General features: G+C 33.8%; 1 protein-coding gene and 1 long non-coding RNA gene across 2 annotated transcripts in view; one reads left to right on the top strand and one right to left on the bottom strand.

Moving 5' to 3' along the window:
• Positions 1-17,427, bottom strand: part of LOC142522773 (uncharacterized) — a 105,190-nt gene that overhangs the window by 80,864 nt on the left and 6,899 nt on the right. Inside the window, exon 3 of the long non-coding RNA XR_012814525.1 lies at positions 14,044-14,119. This is a non-coding gene — a long non-coding RNA (uncharacterized LOC142522773). The remainder of the gene's footprint in view (positions 1-14,043; positions 14,120-17,427) is intronic.
• Positions 11,247-13,028, top strand: LOC142522397 (WAT1-related protein At4g15540-like). The gene is made up of 6 exons (XM_075625769.1): positions 11,247-11,535; positions 11,620-11,682; positions 11,853-11,966; positions 12,054-12,447; positions 12,593-12,744; positions 12,844-13,028. The coding sequence occupies exons 1-6, from the start codon at positions 11,267-11,269 to the stop codon at positions 12,998-13,000; spliced, it is 1,149 nt and encodes a 382-aa protein (XP_075481884.1). The 5' UTR covers positions 11,247-11,266; the 3' UTR covers positions 13,001-13,028.

Raw genomic sequence — 17,427 nt, 5'->3', positions numbered from 1 at the left:
GCAAAAGATATATCAGGCCTTGTACAATTTGTAAGATACATAAGGGCACCGATAACACTTAGATATGGTACTTCTGGACCAAGAATATCTTCATCATCTTCACATGGACAGAATGGATCCTTTTCTATGTTTAATGACCTAACAACCATTAAAGAATTTGATTTATTTATATTAAAACGTTTAAGGATCTTTTCTGTATAATTTGTCTGGTGAACAAATATTCCACATTCTTTTTGTTCAATTTGTAAACCCAGACAATATTTGGTTTTTCCAAGATCTTTCATTTCAAATTCTTCCTTCAAGTATGACACAACTTCTTGAATTTCCTTGTTCGTTCCAATGATGTTTAAATCATCAACATATACAGCAATAATTACGCATCCGGATGTTGTTTTCTTAATGAAAACACAAGGACATATTGAATTATTTACATATCCCTTTTTCATCAAGTGATCACTTAGCCGATTATACCACATTCGGCCAGATTGCTTTAACCCATATAATGATCTTTGTAATTTCGCAGAATAACATTCTCTGGGTTTTGAACTTTGTGTTTCAGGCATCTTAAATCCTTCAGGGATTTTCATATATATATTACTATCAAGTGATCCATATAAGTAAGCTGTAACAACATCCATAAGACGCATTTCTAAATTTTCAGATACCGCCAAACTAATCAAATACCGAAACGTAATTGCATCCATCACGGGAGAATACGTTTCTTCATAATCAATTCCAGACCTTTGAGAAAAATCTTGTGCAATAAGTTGAGCTTTATATCTTACTATTTCATTTTTCTCATTTCGCTTTCGAATTAAAACCCATTTGTATCCAACAGGTTTTACACCTTCAGGTGTAAGGACAATAGGTCCAAAAACATTACGTTTATTTAGCGAATCCAATTTAACTTGGATGACATCTTTCCATTTTATCCAATCCTGCCGATTTTTACATTCACCAAAAGATTTTGGTTCATGATCTTCATTATCATTTATGATGTCGATTGCCACATTATAAGAAAATATATCATCAATTTCTTCTATATCTTTTCGATTCCATATTTTTCCAGTATTAATATAATTGATAGAGATTTCGTGATTCTCGTTAGTTTGTGTTTCTGACAGAACATTTTCATCCTCATGTGTTTCTTCAGGAACATCATTCTCTATTTTGTGATCATCGTTTTTCTCTATGAATTTTCTTTTTCGAGGATTTTTATCCTTGGAACCGACTGGCCTTCCACGCTTCAGGCGTTTTATGACATCATGAGTATTTTCAATTTGTTTCTTTGGAATTTCAATTCGAGCAGGAGCATTTACAGCATGTATATATGATTTAGTTACCATTTTTGCATCTGTAAATCCATTTGGTATTTGATTTGCTATTCTTTGCAAGTGCACAATTTGCTGTACATCTTTTTCACATTGTTTTGTTCTTGGATCCAGATGTAACAATGATGATACATACCATGTAATTTTTTTTTCGGTATGTTTCTTTTCTCCCCCTAACATTGGGAAGATTTCCTCATTAAAATGACAACAAGCAAAACGTGATGTGAACACGTCGCCTGTCTGAGGTTCAAGATATCGAATGATTGATGGACTATCATAACCGATATAAACTTCAATCTTTCTTTGAGGTCCCATTTTCTTTCGTTGAGGTGGTGCAATAGGCACATACACCATACATCCAAAAATTCACAGATGAGAAATGTCTGGTTCTTTACCAAATGCAAGTTGCAATGGGGAGTATTTATGATATGCACTTGGTTTGATGCGAATTAATGTAGCGGCATGTAAAATTGCATGTCCCCATATAGAAATAGGTAGATTTGTTTTCATAATCATTGGTCTAGCAATCAGTTGCAGACGTTTAATCAATGATTCAGCCAATCCATTCTGTGTATGCACATGAGCAACATGATGCTCAACAATGATTCTCATAGACATACAATAATCATTGAAAGTTTGGGAAGTGAATTTACCAGCATTATCAAGTCTAATTTTTTTGATTGTATAATCGGAAAATTGATTCCTCAATTTTATTATTTGAGCAAGTAATCTTGCAAATGCAACATTTCGAGTTGACAATAAACATACATGTGACCATCTGCTGGAGGCATCAATCAATACCATAAAATATCTAAATGGTCCACATGGTGGATGAATTGGTCCACAAATATCACCCTGAATACGTTCAAGAAACATTGGTGATTCAGTTTGGATTTTGGCTGGTGATGGTCTTATAATAGGTTTTCCACGAGAACATGCTTTACATTGAAACTTATTATTCTGAAAGATCTTCTGGTCTTTCAGCGAATGACCATGTGTATTTTCTATAATTCTTCACATCATTGTTGAACCAGGATGTCCTAATCGATCATGCCAATTTGTTAATATTGAAGAATTATCAAATATCATGTTTGATTCAATGGGACTTATATGTGTATAATGCAATCCAGTAGGGAGCATTGGTAGTTTTTCAATCACATATTTATTTCCTGATTTATATGTGATAAGACACATATATTTTTCATTTCCTTCATTCATTGTTTGAGTATCATACCCATGAGAATATATATCATTAAAACTCAATAAATTTATTTTCTATTGTGGTGAATACAAAACATCATTGATCAAAAATTTTGTACCATTAGGTAAAAAAATTGTGTTTTCCCACAACCTTTAATCAAGTCTACAGGACCTGATATTTTATTCACCATTGTTTTTGTTGGTTTTAGTTCCAAGAAATATCTTTTATCTCGGAGGATAGTGTGCGTTGTACCACTATCAGATATGCAAACTTCAGCTTTATTCATAACATTTTCCATATTTGAACTTAAAAAAAATGCAATGAAATAAAATTACTGACAATACACTTATAAAAATAAAATACAATACAATGCATATGTGAAAATATAACACATGATAAAACATTATCATACGAGTACATAAAAATATTTTACATATTTATTCCACCAGCAAATTGATCATTGTCCGAGAAATCAATCAGAAAATCTCCGGCATCAAAATGAGTTGAATCGCTCAAAGGTTCACTGTGTTCAGTGAAGTTGATCTCCTTTTCTTTCCCCTTTATTGATTCTTTATAAAGTTTATAAAGATGCCCAGGGGCTCGACAAATACGGGACCAATGTCCTGGAGTACCACATCTAAAACAAGAACTTTCAAATCTTTTTGAGTGATTCTCATTAACACTCATATTCTCATGATGCCTTTTCAATGGGTGGTTCGTGACGCCCTTTTGAGATGAGTTATAAAAATAACTATCTCGATTGTTTTCAAAATCACGGCCTCGACCACGACCACAGCCAATTCCACGTCCACGTCCACGACCACGACCAAAACCTTGTCTTTGAATTTGATTTTGGTTTCCAGGTTTAAATTTATTTTTACTTACAGCATTTACTTCTGAAAATGCTGTTGATCCAATAGGTCGGGACTGATAATTTCTCATTAGCAGCTCGTTGTTCTTTTCCGCCACAAGAAGACAGGCGATGAGTTCAGAATATCTCGCAAATCCACGCACTCTATATTGTTGCTGTAGAGTTATATTTGATGCGTGAAACGTGGAAAATGTTTTTTCAAGCATTTCCGATTATGTAACCTCATGTCCACAAAATTTTAGCTACGAGATTATTCGATATATCGCTGAATTGTAATCACTGACTTTCTTAAAATCTTGGAATCTTAACATATTTCATTCATCACGGGCGGTCGGAAGTATAAATTCCCTTATATGTTCAAATCTTTCTTTTAATCCTTTCCACAGAGTCGTGTGATCTTTTTCGATAAGATATTCACATTTTAAACCTTCATCAAGATGTCGACGCAAAAATATAGCTTTTGCTTTTTCTTGTGATGAAGATATATCATTTTCTTTAATGGTCTCGCTTAGACCCAATGACTCAAGATGCATTTCTACATCGAGAGTCCATGGCATATAATTTTTCCCCGTAATATCAAGAGCAATAAATTCGAGCTTTGCCAAGTTTGACATGGTGATACTAAAAAAATTACGATGCATTTTATTAGTTAATGAATATTGCAATACAAAGTAATGGATAAACAACAAGTACAAGCATTCGTAAAAATAAAGAAAACACACGAGGAGGATATTCTCCGATAAATACAAGACTCGTGAGTATGATAACCAAATAAATTAAAAATAACCTTGAGAAAGTTATCTTTTTTTTTCTTCAAAAATTTGGTGAAGAATAATTGGTAGAGAAGAAGAGAAAGTTGGAGTGATTGAATTTGTTTGTGAGATCATATTTATAGGGCAAAAACTAGTCGTTTTGTTACCGTTTATGACCGTTGGTGTAAAAAAAATAAATGTATGTATTTGTATAATTTTATGGTAATAATATGATGTATATAATATTAGTCATATTTAAATAATTATGTATATCATATCACATTATTATAATGAGGTGTCATAAGTTATTTTGTTTAAAAACCTTGTAGGCTTTTATACTTGTCGTATCCCTTACCGGAAGTATGAGATGTCATCTTAACATCCTCCCAGGATTTATACAAGTTTTTGAAAAATTTATTTTTATTGTTTCTGAATAACATTATACTATATATTAAATATATACACAATAAATAAATAAAAGTAAAATAAATATTATTATTTTTGTTACATTTTTCTTATGTTTTGGAGCTTGGAAAAATATGGAGGACTTTTAGAGCTTCGTGCTGATAACATGTTATGAAAAAGTAAAAATTTATGGTAAAAAGTAAAAATCTCAAACTCTCAAAATTTACCAAACTACACACTTTATAAAATTTTTTTCTCTACTCAATTGTGAATTTCTTCACAAATGGTGAGGCTATTTATAGAATTTCTTTACAAATAATCCAAAAATAAATTCATCATTACATACATCATCACACATTAATTTTCAATATTTACAACTCTTATTTTCAATATTCAAATATTCAACTATTACTTTTTCAACATTCAAATATTTTATTTTCAACAATTTCATCATTTTCTTAATGTCCATCACTTTCCTCATTATTTATCCATAATCTCTAAAACATTCAATTCCCTTCAAGGTCAAAGTTTATTTTTATTTTTAAAAAAGTGGCGGGTAGCTCGAGCTAAGCATGTTGAATGAACCGGTTTGGACGGGAATCAGGTGTGGTATGGGTGAACCGGACCTGAAATCATCTCTAATATACTTTAATAAAATAAAGGCATTTAATTTCTGTAGTGTATTGAGTAGTTTTTGCCAACTGCTATTGAATACACATTATTTAATTACAATTTGGCCCTTAATTTTAGGAGCCAAATTGCAAATAGATATATTTTACCTCACAAATAAATTATAAATACAAGATCATTTTTTTAATATTTTCACACATCGATTTTCTGTCAACGATATATTTCTCTATAATCGATTTTCTCTCTTTGCTATTATTTCTCAACATATATTCAATAACTGTATTATAATTTTATCTACATTCAATATTCTCTTTACTATTATTTACTTACTATTTTGCAATTTACTAACATAAATAATTCAAATTTCAATGGAATCATCTTCAAATTGTGGTGATGGTGGAGGTGAATATATTTCCGATTTTACTAAACATTTTGGCTATATTCCTGACTTTGATGAAGTCGAACTTGGCCACGTGGAGGAAGAAGCCACGGAACTCCCCAAAAAGATGCAGGGACACCATCATCCACCCGAGCGAGTAACACGATGGCAACGAGCATGACAACAGCTCGAGCAAAGCGAATCATAGTTTGCGATCACTTCGATATTGAACAACATGGTAAGGACAACTCTTTTGCCGTATGTAAAATTTACAAAACCATATATTCTTATAAAACGGGTGGTGGTTCTCGTGGTATCGACACTTTGAAAAAACATTTAGTCAAAGTACATAAACCCGACTCTGATACGCTACAACCATTCGGCAGGAAAATAACCCAAAATTAATCTTTCAAGTGGTAAAGTTTTCACAACTAGAAAAAAATTTCTCGAAAATTCATCGTAAAATTTGTTACCAAATATTGTCAACTTTTTGTAATAGTTGAACAATAAGTTTTTGTTGAATTTATTAGTACTATTCAACTTGGTTTTCACAATATTTATAAGCATATACTTACGAAAATATTGTTTTGATATATATAAAGAATATCAAGATTTCAAATATTTTTTGTAGAGTTAGTTTGATAACTGATATTGGACTAATTTGAAATATAAATTTTATCTTGTTGTTACATATCACTGGATTGATGAAACTTGAACTATGCAAAAAAGAATTTTAGCACTAGATCATTTAGAATAGTCACACAATGCATACACTATAGCTAGATATGTTTTAAATGTTATTAAGATTTATGATATAAAAAATAAAATAATATCGATCACATTAGATAATGCGAGTGCCAATACTCTTGCGATTAAATATCTTATTGGTTCACAAAACCGATTTTAGATAGTAATTTGCTTCATGTTAGATGTGTATGTCATATTATCAAATTATGTGTTAAATGTACATGTTATGAGTATATCTCTATTTTAATAGAAATTCAAAGTATTTAGGAAATTATAATGTAAAATAAAATATTGACGTGATTGGAAACACTAATCAAATCAAATAGGATTAAATTTAAAAAAATTTCTTCTTCCTATTGAAACTAAATGAAATTCTTTATATCACATACTTCATATTTTGTTATGTTTTCAAGATTTAGTTACTCCATATTACAATAATATTACGGTAGAATCTTTAATGTTGACTAATGATGATTGTAATATTTTAAATAATTGTATTTCTTTGTTAGAAATTTTAAAGAAGCAAATGAGAAATTTCGGGCATTAAGTACCCTACTTCAAGCATGTTTCTACTTTTGTTTTTCAACATATTTTATAAATTTATTGAATATCGTGATAATTTGTTATGTATGATTTTGTTTCAAACATAGAAAATAAAGTTTTAAAATATTGGGAGAATATCCGAATTTTGCATGGTTTAGAAACATTACTTGATCCTAATCAAAGTCAAAGTGGGTTAGACATGTTTTTTTTTTAATATTATGCTAAATTTCTTTGTAAGAATTTTGATGCTCAAAAGAAGTCAATCATGCATTGTCTTCAAGAATTGTTTGATTTGTATTCTAGTGAACAATGTGAACCGATTGCGCAGTCGGAAGAGAGGCCGAGAGATAAAAGCAAAACTGGAGCACTCAACTTCTTTCAAAGTTTGAAACAACAAAATTCAAATGAAAATCAGTGACAATAATAAATTACAATTAAATTCAAATTTATCCAAGCTAATATATTGAGACTACAGAGAATTTCGATGTTCTTGATTGACGGAAAGTAAATTCTAAACTTTATCCAGTGTTAACGACAATTACAAGAGATGTCCTACTTCCTCAAAGTTCAAGTGTTGCTTCCGAATCAGCATTTTCAGTTTGTGGAAGAATAATTGATGCACAAATAACTAATTTAAAGCAAAAAAACATTTAGCACGCTAACAAGCATATAAGATTGGTTTGCAGCCGAAAAAAGAATAGGACCGTTGGAGCTATCGACGAATTTCAAAGCTCGAGTTATGACGAAGATCCGAAATATTCAAAATATATTTTAATAAATCGTGATGAATTTTAGATGTTTAATTGTAAATGTTTAACTTATTTTATTTTTATGATTAGTCAATATTGTTTCATCTCAAAATACTATATAGAAAAAGTCTATTAATTAAAATAATTTTATAATAAAAAATAATAATAGTCAGACCTGGAACCCAGAAACATTTCGACCTAGATTGGAACCGATCTATAAATCATAGAACCGGTCTGCGGTTCGGATTGGTTCCAAGGTTTTGACTTTGAAACCGGAACCGATTAGGGCCAGACACCACCGATCCGAAACCGAACCGAAACCAAAATCGAGGAATCGTTAAACATGCCTAACCTCAGCCCAACTCGCCATCCCAAACCACTTTAACTCATAATTCAAATAAGCTTTTATTTTTTACCAACTTCCAAATGGGTTACTTATTATTATTATTATTATTATTAAAATCTTCACATAATTCACTTTTTTATATGAGGTAATGGCTAGATACACCCAATTCGATTGGTACAAAGAGCCCAGAGAATATATTGTGCTATAACCCAATTAAATTATTGGACTACTGTTTTATTGACAGTGAACCGAAAAGATAGCGGGCTAGAAGACAACAATTTACAAGTTGACAAGAACAACACAATCCCATTTTATGAATTTACAAATATGCACACCTAATCACTAATTCTCAAATTCTAAACACCCAAAAATCCTCACCTACCAATTCATATCTACCTCCGTTTGTTGATAAAATGGACAAGTCATATGATTCATAGTGCTTGTATTAATATCGATCAGGACTCTGGTCAAATGGTCTCATCAGTTTTTTATTCGCGCGACGGGTCAACCCCACTCATATTTACAATAAAAGCAATAATTTCGACATAAAAAAATACTTTTTTAATGAATTATTTAAATAAAATATATGTCTTATAAAATTGATCAATGAGACCATCTCACAAGAGTTTTTATTATTATTATTATATATTTTCTTTCTCCACTTTATTTTTGGATTTTTGGTTTCATTTTAATAATAATTATTCTCCGTTGAAACATTTGAAAATTCAAAAATAATGTCATGGTGCAATAATTGTTGTTGTTTGGTAAAACAATTGAAACATTATGATTGAGATGTACGTTTTAATATATTAGAGTAGCACTGTTACCACTATTTTAGCTTTTGGTAAAACGACAAGCACTCGGTCCTACAATTGGTATCAGAACCAATGTCACGGGTTCGATTCCCATTGATTTCAAATAATGCGACTATTGGAAGAAAAATTGTTAGGGATACAATAATTGTCTTTGTTTGGTAAAACAATCAAAACGTAAAACGCGATGCTTGAGTTATTGTACTGTTTAAAAAATTAGAGTTGCACAGCTACCACCGGTTATAATTTTTTATAAATCGATAAACATTCGGTCCAACAATTTTTTTTTAAAGAAATGAACATTCAACGTATTGATTATCCTCCAATTCCCAAAACATCTATTATAGCTTCATTTATCTCAAGTGATATCATTACAATTATTAAATTGGAAGTGTATACATTTGACTGAAGTTTGAAGTAAATAAATAAAGTGCACACTTGAGAAAGTATTATTTTATATCTTGTCGGATGTTTTTTAAGACCAATCTTTGAAAATTATATTTTGGAGACTTTAACGGCATAAAGTCTTTCTAAATTTTATGGAATATATGTTGCCATGGAAGTACTCTCAACAAAATTTCAGAATAACTTTGATTTTTTTTAAAAAAAAAATCAAAGGTATCATTATATTTCAAATAAAAATTTATCGTATTTAAATTTATATTTATGTTAATATTTAATTTATATAACATAATATATGCCAACATTTACTAGTAAATTATAAAGAATGATGTTATATATACATCAATATTTGTACAACACAAAAAATTCAATAAAAAAATTCAATTTGTAAATATATAAGGTACAAAATATCGCGATATAATGGTTGTATATATCGCTATAACGATATATTATCATTATAACGATATATTAATTGTACATTTAGCATTATTCAATTATATATCTTGTGAGACGATATCACGAATTTTTATCTGTGAGACGGGTCAACCCTACCGATATGTACAATAAAAAATAATACTCTTAGCATTAAAAGTAATATTTTTTCATGGATGACCTATATAAGAGATCCGTCTCACAAAATACGACCCGTGATACCGTCTCACACAAATTTTTACGTAATCTTTAATATGTTTCTATATCTCTCTTATTTTATAGAAGTAGGAAATCGATAGGAAGTAGTTGAAATTTGATTATGTGAGATTGATGTAAGTTACAAAATACGGATATCTGGAATCAAGTGTAACTACAATGGTGAGTTATATAACACACACTAACTTATCAAAAATCGTGGGGCCCACTGCCACATATTTATTATAACAACATATTTCTTTCACTCACATTCCTTTTGACATTAAAACTCATTATTTATGGGTCTCATTGTCCGCTCAATCATCTTAAATTTTTTAATATTAAATAAATATGTTTTACAATATTTAAATCATTAGTATTCTAATTTTTAAAAATAATCTTATTTTTTAATAAAATAATTTTATTAATTTTAAAAAATAATATTATTGTTATTTAAATATTTTTATTAAATAAAGTAGATGTTCGAAAAAAATATCACGATAGAAGAATTATTTAAACAATACATGAACACGATTTATTTAAAATTATAATATAATTAAAAAGTTAAAAAAACATAAAATAAAAAATCCAAAAAAATGATTAATTTAAAAAGTTTTAAAAAAATAAAAAATCCGAAATAAACCTAAAAAATAATTATTTCTTTTTAAAAGAGGCGTTCTCTCCTGTGAGTGGGCATATGCCTACTCACAATGGAGAGATGCGCATGCCCTAATAACATTTGATTTGTACTTAAAATTGTAAAATTTGATATGAACTTGAATATATTTGAATTTTGTTGTGTCAAACTCGAGTCTATATTATTTTATTTGTAGTTTGCGAACTTTAATATTTTATTACTCTTAATATAATTATATTTATATATTTCGAGCTTTTATTTTCTAGTAGCTCACGAACATATTCGAATATTTCGAGTCGAGCTCCAAATCGAACCTAGATTCGAACCAAATTTAAGTCAAAATTATAATATTTTCGCTCAACTAATCGAACCCGAGTTTGAATATAACTAATTCGACTATTAAATTATTATTTTTGATTCGACTCGATTGAGTTTGTTCACTCAAATACCCATCTCATTTGCATTTAATATCATCAATTATATTAAAATCATCACTCACCTTTATTCAACTTAACATCGAGATTAAAGTATCTAACTTCTTTTTCACCTCCAACCCAAATTAAAATAATCACTTTTCTCGAAATCTACATCGATCCTAGAGTGCATATTAATTTGGAGAATGTTCTTTTCGTATAATATCATATATTATTTAAATTATTTCTCTTATGATCGATTGTATCATAAGGTATCCATTACAAATAAAAAAGATAGGAAAAATCTGCAAGTATTTGGTGGGACTTGCTCGGGTGCGTTGTATGGCTGCGGATGGCAGCAAGTAATAATAATTAATATGTAATAAAATACAAGTTGAAAGAATTTTACGTACAAATTGGAATGCCAAGTCCAACACACGCAGCGGACAAATATTCGTGTGCTCCACAAAGAAACCCAACCCCGCAACGCAGAAGCGGAGAAGGCAGCATGGCGTGGCCGATATTCTTGCTGCCTTTTGTCGGCATGGTGGCGGCGATGACTGCTTTAGCAGGCAATATGATAGTAAGCAAAATGGCTATGTCCAACGGTACCAGTTTCTACATTATATCCGTGTATTCCAATGCCTTGGCCACTCTCGTTCTCTTCCCCACTGCATTTATTTCCCGCAGGTAAATAAATTCTTCTCTTGGTTCAGTTTTTGGAGGGTGTTCAAGAAATTGTTGTCGGTTATTTGGGTTTTTGATTCTTTGCAGGTCTAAAATCCCTCCCGTTTCGTTTGCTGTTGTTTGGAAAATTTTCTTGCTTGCTTTGTGCGGGTAATCCATTACTTAACTACTCAATTGGATTGCTTTTGTTATGAAACATTAGTTGTCCATTGGGACAACGAGATTGAACGTTAGCACTGATTGTAGCTTTCGGTGGAATCCAGTTTTAATTCCAACAACATCGTATTTAAGGTTGTTTTCTTGATTTTTCCTGTGACAAGTTGCTTAGCAGATATTGGGAGTTATGCTGGTATCAACTATAGCTCCCCCACCCTCGGATCAGAGCTACTGAATCTGGTTCCAGGTTTTGCTTACATACTCGCCATCATATTCAGGTTATCTCCAAGTCATGTATGTATATCAGATTTCAATCCTTTTCGCATTCGAGAATCCAGCACTAACATAAACGTTGATAACCTTAGGATGGAAACAGTAAATTTGACAAAATCTAGTGGCATACTTAAGTTCTTGGGAACTCTTGTTTTGGTCGCGGGGGCGTCTATTGTGACACTATACAAAGGAGCAGCAATCTTGAACAAACCATCAGTCTTAGCCTCTTCGGTCGAAGTTTTGGCATCAGTACCACAAAATTGGGTTCTTGGAGGAACTTTAATTTCATTAGCTGCCTTTTTAACCGCGGCATGGTCCATTGTCCAGACTACAATTCTCAAGATATACCCGGTGGAGATGATCATTTTGGCGATTTACTGTGTCTTTGTCACAATACAATCCTCAGTTATTGCTCTGATTGCAGAAAAAGATTTAAATGCTTGGAAGTTAAAAGCAGAAATGGGCTTAGTTGCTGTATTATACGCGGTAAGAAAATGATATGTTCATTGAATCAGTTCATTTGTCTGGAGATGGTGTCGAACAGAGTAGCCTAATAATGTTGGAAATTTGATCATGTATGTTTTCGATTTCTTATTCGATTATAATGAATGCTGTTGTTTTGCTATTTTAGGGTCTGATCAATATATCTTTCCGACTCTACTTGATGTCTTGGTGCCTTTCAAGGACAGGGCCACTTTTCGTTACTATGTTCAACCCCTTGGTGATCGTCATTTCTGCGATCATCGGCCTCATCTTCTTTAACGAAGCTCTCTACGTCGGCAGGTATGGTGTTTCACGCTTTTAAGTCCTTCATTGTAGGATGCGTTTTCGACACGCGATTCTTGGTTTATATGAGCACAATCCATTTGAATGTTCCTGCAGTGTGGCTGGTTCAGTTGTGCTAGTTATTGGGTTATATGCTGTTGTTTGGGGCAAGAAAAAAGAGAACTCGGTGAGGGAAGATATTGAAGGAAGCAATGGACATTCATTGGGCCATCATAAAGTCCCTCTATTGCAAGATATATTTGAACAAGCATAGAATCTTTATTATATTGGTGTTTTATTTTTATCGTTTCATACGTCAGCGTTACGTTAACATCATATCAACAAATACGTCAAAGTTTCATACGTCAGCGTTACGTTAAAAAATGAGGAGGGCAACATAAAACTGAAATCCAACCACAAAAAAAAGAAACAAATTACCATGAATCAGAATTACAATATTTAAAAAAGAAATGAAGTTGCTATGAGTTGGAAATTATATGGAAGTTGATGGAATATCTTTGTCTGCAACAGCATTGAAGGTGTAGTCCACTTTATATGTTGTATGTTTTAGATGAGTTGACAGTCCCAGACTGGTGATGTATGTGTAAATAATATGAAATTTGTTTTAAAACATTATCTTGTTTGTTTTAAAAAATAAAAAATTATCTTGTTAATATATTTATAAAGTGGATATTAGGAGAATAAAATATGGACTACTTTTTTTGTATTAAAATATGGAATACATTGATGTAAACTATGAATAATATAATTTGTTTGTAGGGGTGACAGACTAGATTATTAGCTGTCTGGGTGTGGGTCTTTATTAAATGAAAATCAATTATTTGTTGGTTACAGAAAGTAGGATATATTAAAAATAAATAGTTAGAAATTATTAAATTTTGAAGACAAGAATTGTGTGAGGTTCATTTACTCTAATGATAATTAATGATCAAATAATAATGGTTTGATTTAAAGTTGCAGCGGAAAAAGGTTTAAAGATACTTTAAAACAGACCTCAGGGCCTAGAAAAATTTCGGCATGACCTCCCCGTAAGTAGGACATCACGAAAACTCAAGCAGCAGTTTATATCAAAATATAATCCAACTAGAGTCAATAAAACAAAACCGAAGTTAAACAACATATAACCGCACTGGCCAGGACTAAGCAGAAATTAAAACTTACCAAATACTCACCAGATCATACATATCACAAAGTCGACTCAGAACATCACAAAACAACCAAATTCTACTACAGATACACGGGACATCTCCCCGGCAAATAAACTACAATACAATACTGAAACAACTCAAAACATACATATAGACTAACTGGGAGACTCCACTGAACAGAACCAAGCAATCCAACCTCAATCTCGAGCTCCACTGGCGGAACCCTGGTGTCACGCCCCGAAACTCGGGATTGACACCGGCGTCGTTTACAACCACACAATTGAAAACAACAAGCCTTTGTAGTACAGTTTAAACCGAAACCAGTCTAAGATTCATATCTCAAATTAAATAACCAATGTCTTTACAGTGACCAAAATAAATAAGACGACATAGTTTTAATGCAGAAACGTAAATCTACTTAATAATAACTTAAACTGAATTCCTTGAGCGTTCACCATCCCCAGAACTGTTCGGACTCCTCATCCTCGAGTTCTTCTTCGGGCTTATCTGGGAAGGGTTGTAAGGGGGGTGAGTATTTTGGGAATACTCAGTAAATGGGGGAAAATCGAGCACAATGAAGACAACATGCATAAATTTCGAGAATAAAACATGACTTGCATACATACTTCATAACCAGGTATAACATCGACACAGCACTGCGACTCATCTACTTTATACGGTTTACTGACATCAGTCCCTAATTTTTACTCCTCTAAGGGGGCGAGGCCGTATAGCGGTTATGTCCCCCACCGCGTAAGGGTACGTCGTGGTTGGGATTCCCTCCCGTATACAGTCGACTCCTCATAGTGCTTTTGAAATCGTATGACAATTACACGAAAAGAGTAGAAAGAAGATTGTACTCGACTATTTATTTTTCTTGTAAAAATCGAACACATGTATGCATAAATTCGATGCTAAAATTTAAAAATAGCCCACTTACTGAATATTTGATGCTAAAAACGTGGATGATTGGCTTAGAAGATAGGTCGCTCCTTGATCCTCACTTCGGCGGCACTTCGGCGCGATTTTCCTTGGACGACTTTGAGTGGATTTCGGCTGAGGAGAGGATGCTGAATTTCGAGAGCCTCAGCAAGGGTTTTCGAATTTTTTTGAGTGTGAGAATGAGGGGGAGTGGTGAAGTATTTATAGGTGGAGGGAAGGGTGTTAAATATGGTGCTCAAATCTTGCACAAAATTGGCTTAAATCTCATATTTTTGGCTCAAAAATATCCTTCCATGGCTGCTGATTATCTACCAAATCGAGTTCTCCTCCCTCCTAATCTAATGGTTCGAAATTGAGGTGCAAAGGAGGGGAGGATATGCTTCCCCTCTTGAGGCTTATTCTAGCATGACATTACATCCTTAGGCAATACAATATTTAGGCAAAATATCTAGTTGATTTTCGAAATTTGCTAACTCCATACATTGGTTCCTTTAGCCTTGCATGATATCTCCCCAAATTTTGCAATATATCCTCCCAATTTCGAAAATATGCATGCCTTCATAAGAATATTGTTGACTTGATCATCAAGATTCTCAAAAATAAAATCTCCGATACAAGGATTTCCAATAAAAGGATCTTAGCTAATAAAATTTCTTCCCAATATTAATTATTGTAATATTTTCGGTTCTCACATCCCTCCCTCCTTATGAGGAGTTTCGTCCTCGAACTGGAGTTGGCTTGGTCTCCAAATGGGTAGGGATATTCCTTTCGCACCTTCTCTTCAACTTCCCAAGTTGCTTCCCGCTCAGTGTGATTGGCACTGCACTTTGACGTAGGGAATGATGCGTCGTCTGAGGACTTGTTCCTTGGTGTCCACGATTCTGATAGGAACTTCTTCGTATTTCAGTTCTTCTCCCAAGTTCCCTTCGATCACGAGCGGTTCTACTTCTAATACGTGACTCGGGTCTGGAATGTACCTTCTTAGTTGGGACACATGGAACACGTTGTGTATCCTTGACATGCTTGGTGGTAATGCCAGTCTGCATGCTAGCGTGCCCACTCTTTCCAAGATTTCAAAGGGTCCAACATATCGAGGGTTCAATTTCCCGGCCTTACTGAATCGGACAACTCCTCTCATAGGCGAGACTTTCACATAAGCCTTCTCGCCCACGTTGAACTCTACAGGTCTTCTTTTAAGATCTGCCCAGCTCTTCTGTCGGTCTTGAGCTGCCTTGAGCTTTTCTCGGACAATTTTAACCTTATCCACTGTCATCTGTACTAGCTCGGGTCCCACCACGGCTTTTTCTCCCACTTCATCCCAGTAAAGTGGTGACCGACATTTCCTTCCATAGAGGGCTTCGTACGGAGCCATTCCGATGCTGCTGTGATAGATGTTGTTATAAGCAAACTCAATTAAGGGTAGATGAGTGCTCCAGTTGCTACTGAATTCAAGAGCGCACGCTCGCAGCATATCTTCTAAGGTCTGTATGGTTCTCTCCGCTTGCCCATCGGTTTGAGGATGATAGGCCGTACTTAGGGTCACTTTCGTTCTCATGGCCTCTTGAAAGCTCTTCCAAAAACGCGAAACGAACCTCGGGTCTCTGTCAGATAAGATGCTAACTGGCACTCCATGCAGTTTCACGATGTTGTCCATGTACAGTGAAGCCAACTTGTCGAGGTTGTAATTCATGCGGACGGGTAGGAAGTGTGCAGTCTTTGTGAGTCTGTCCACGATCACCCATATACCGTCGTGGTTTTGCCTAGACTTTGGCAATCCTACCACAAAATCCATGGAGATATGCTCCCACTTCCATTCGGGAATTTCCAAAGGTTGCAGTAATCCCCCAGGTCGCTGGTGTTCTGCTTTGACCTGCTGGCATACCTGACATCTGGGGACGAATTCAGCTACATCTCTCTTCATGCCATTCCACCAGAAACTATTCTTGAGGTCCCTGTACATTTTCGTACTGCCTAGGTGGACTGAGAATTTTGACTTGTGCGCCTCTGCCATTATCTCTTGGCGAAGGTTATCACTGTCGGGCACACACAGTCTCCCTTTCATCCACAAGATTCCCTTATCGTCAATCTGATGATCTTGAGACTTCCCTTCTCTGACCTGGTCATTAAGTTTAGTCAGTACCGGGTCTCGATCCTGGTTTAACTTGACGGTCTCCTGTAGGCAAGGCTGGGCAGAGAGGGACGCTAGAGTTACCTTGCCATGGCCCTTCCGACTTAGCGCATCGGCCACTTTGTTTGCTTTACCCGGATGGTAGCTTATGGTCAAGTCATAATCTTTCAGAAGTTCGATCCATCGCCTTTGCCTCATATTAAGTTCCTTTTGGGTGAACAAGTACTTGAGGCTCTGATGGTCTGTGAAGATTTCACATTTAGCACCATAGAGATAGTGCCTCCAAATCTTTAAGGCGAAGACAACCGCTGCTAGTTCCAGGTCATGAGTAGGATAATTCTGCTCATGCGGTTTCAACTGCCTTGATGCGTAGGCGATCACTCTTCCTTCCTGCATGAGTACGCATCCCAGACCTTCCTTAGATGCGTCACTGTAGATGGTAAAATCCTTATCTCTGCAGGC

This window comes from Primulina tabacum, chromosome 13 (genome assembly GCF_025594145.1).
Source record: "Primulina tabacum isolate GXHZ01 chromosome 13, ASM2559414v2, whole genome shotgun sequence".
NCBI classification, from domain to species: domain Eukaryota; kingdom Viridiplantae; phylum Streptophyta; class Magnoliopsida; order Lamiales; family Gesneriaceae; genus Primulina; species Primulina tabacum.
Note: the sequence above shows the minus strand (reverse complement) of the source record. Positions and strands in the feature narration are given on the sequence as shown.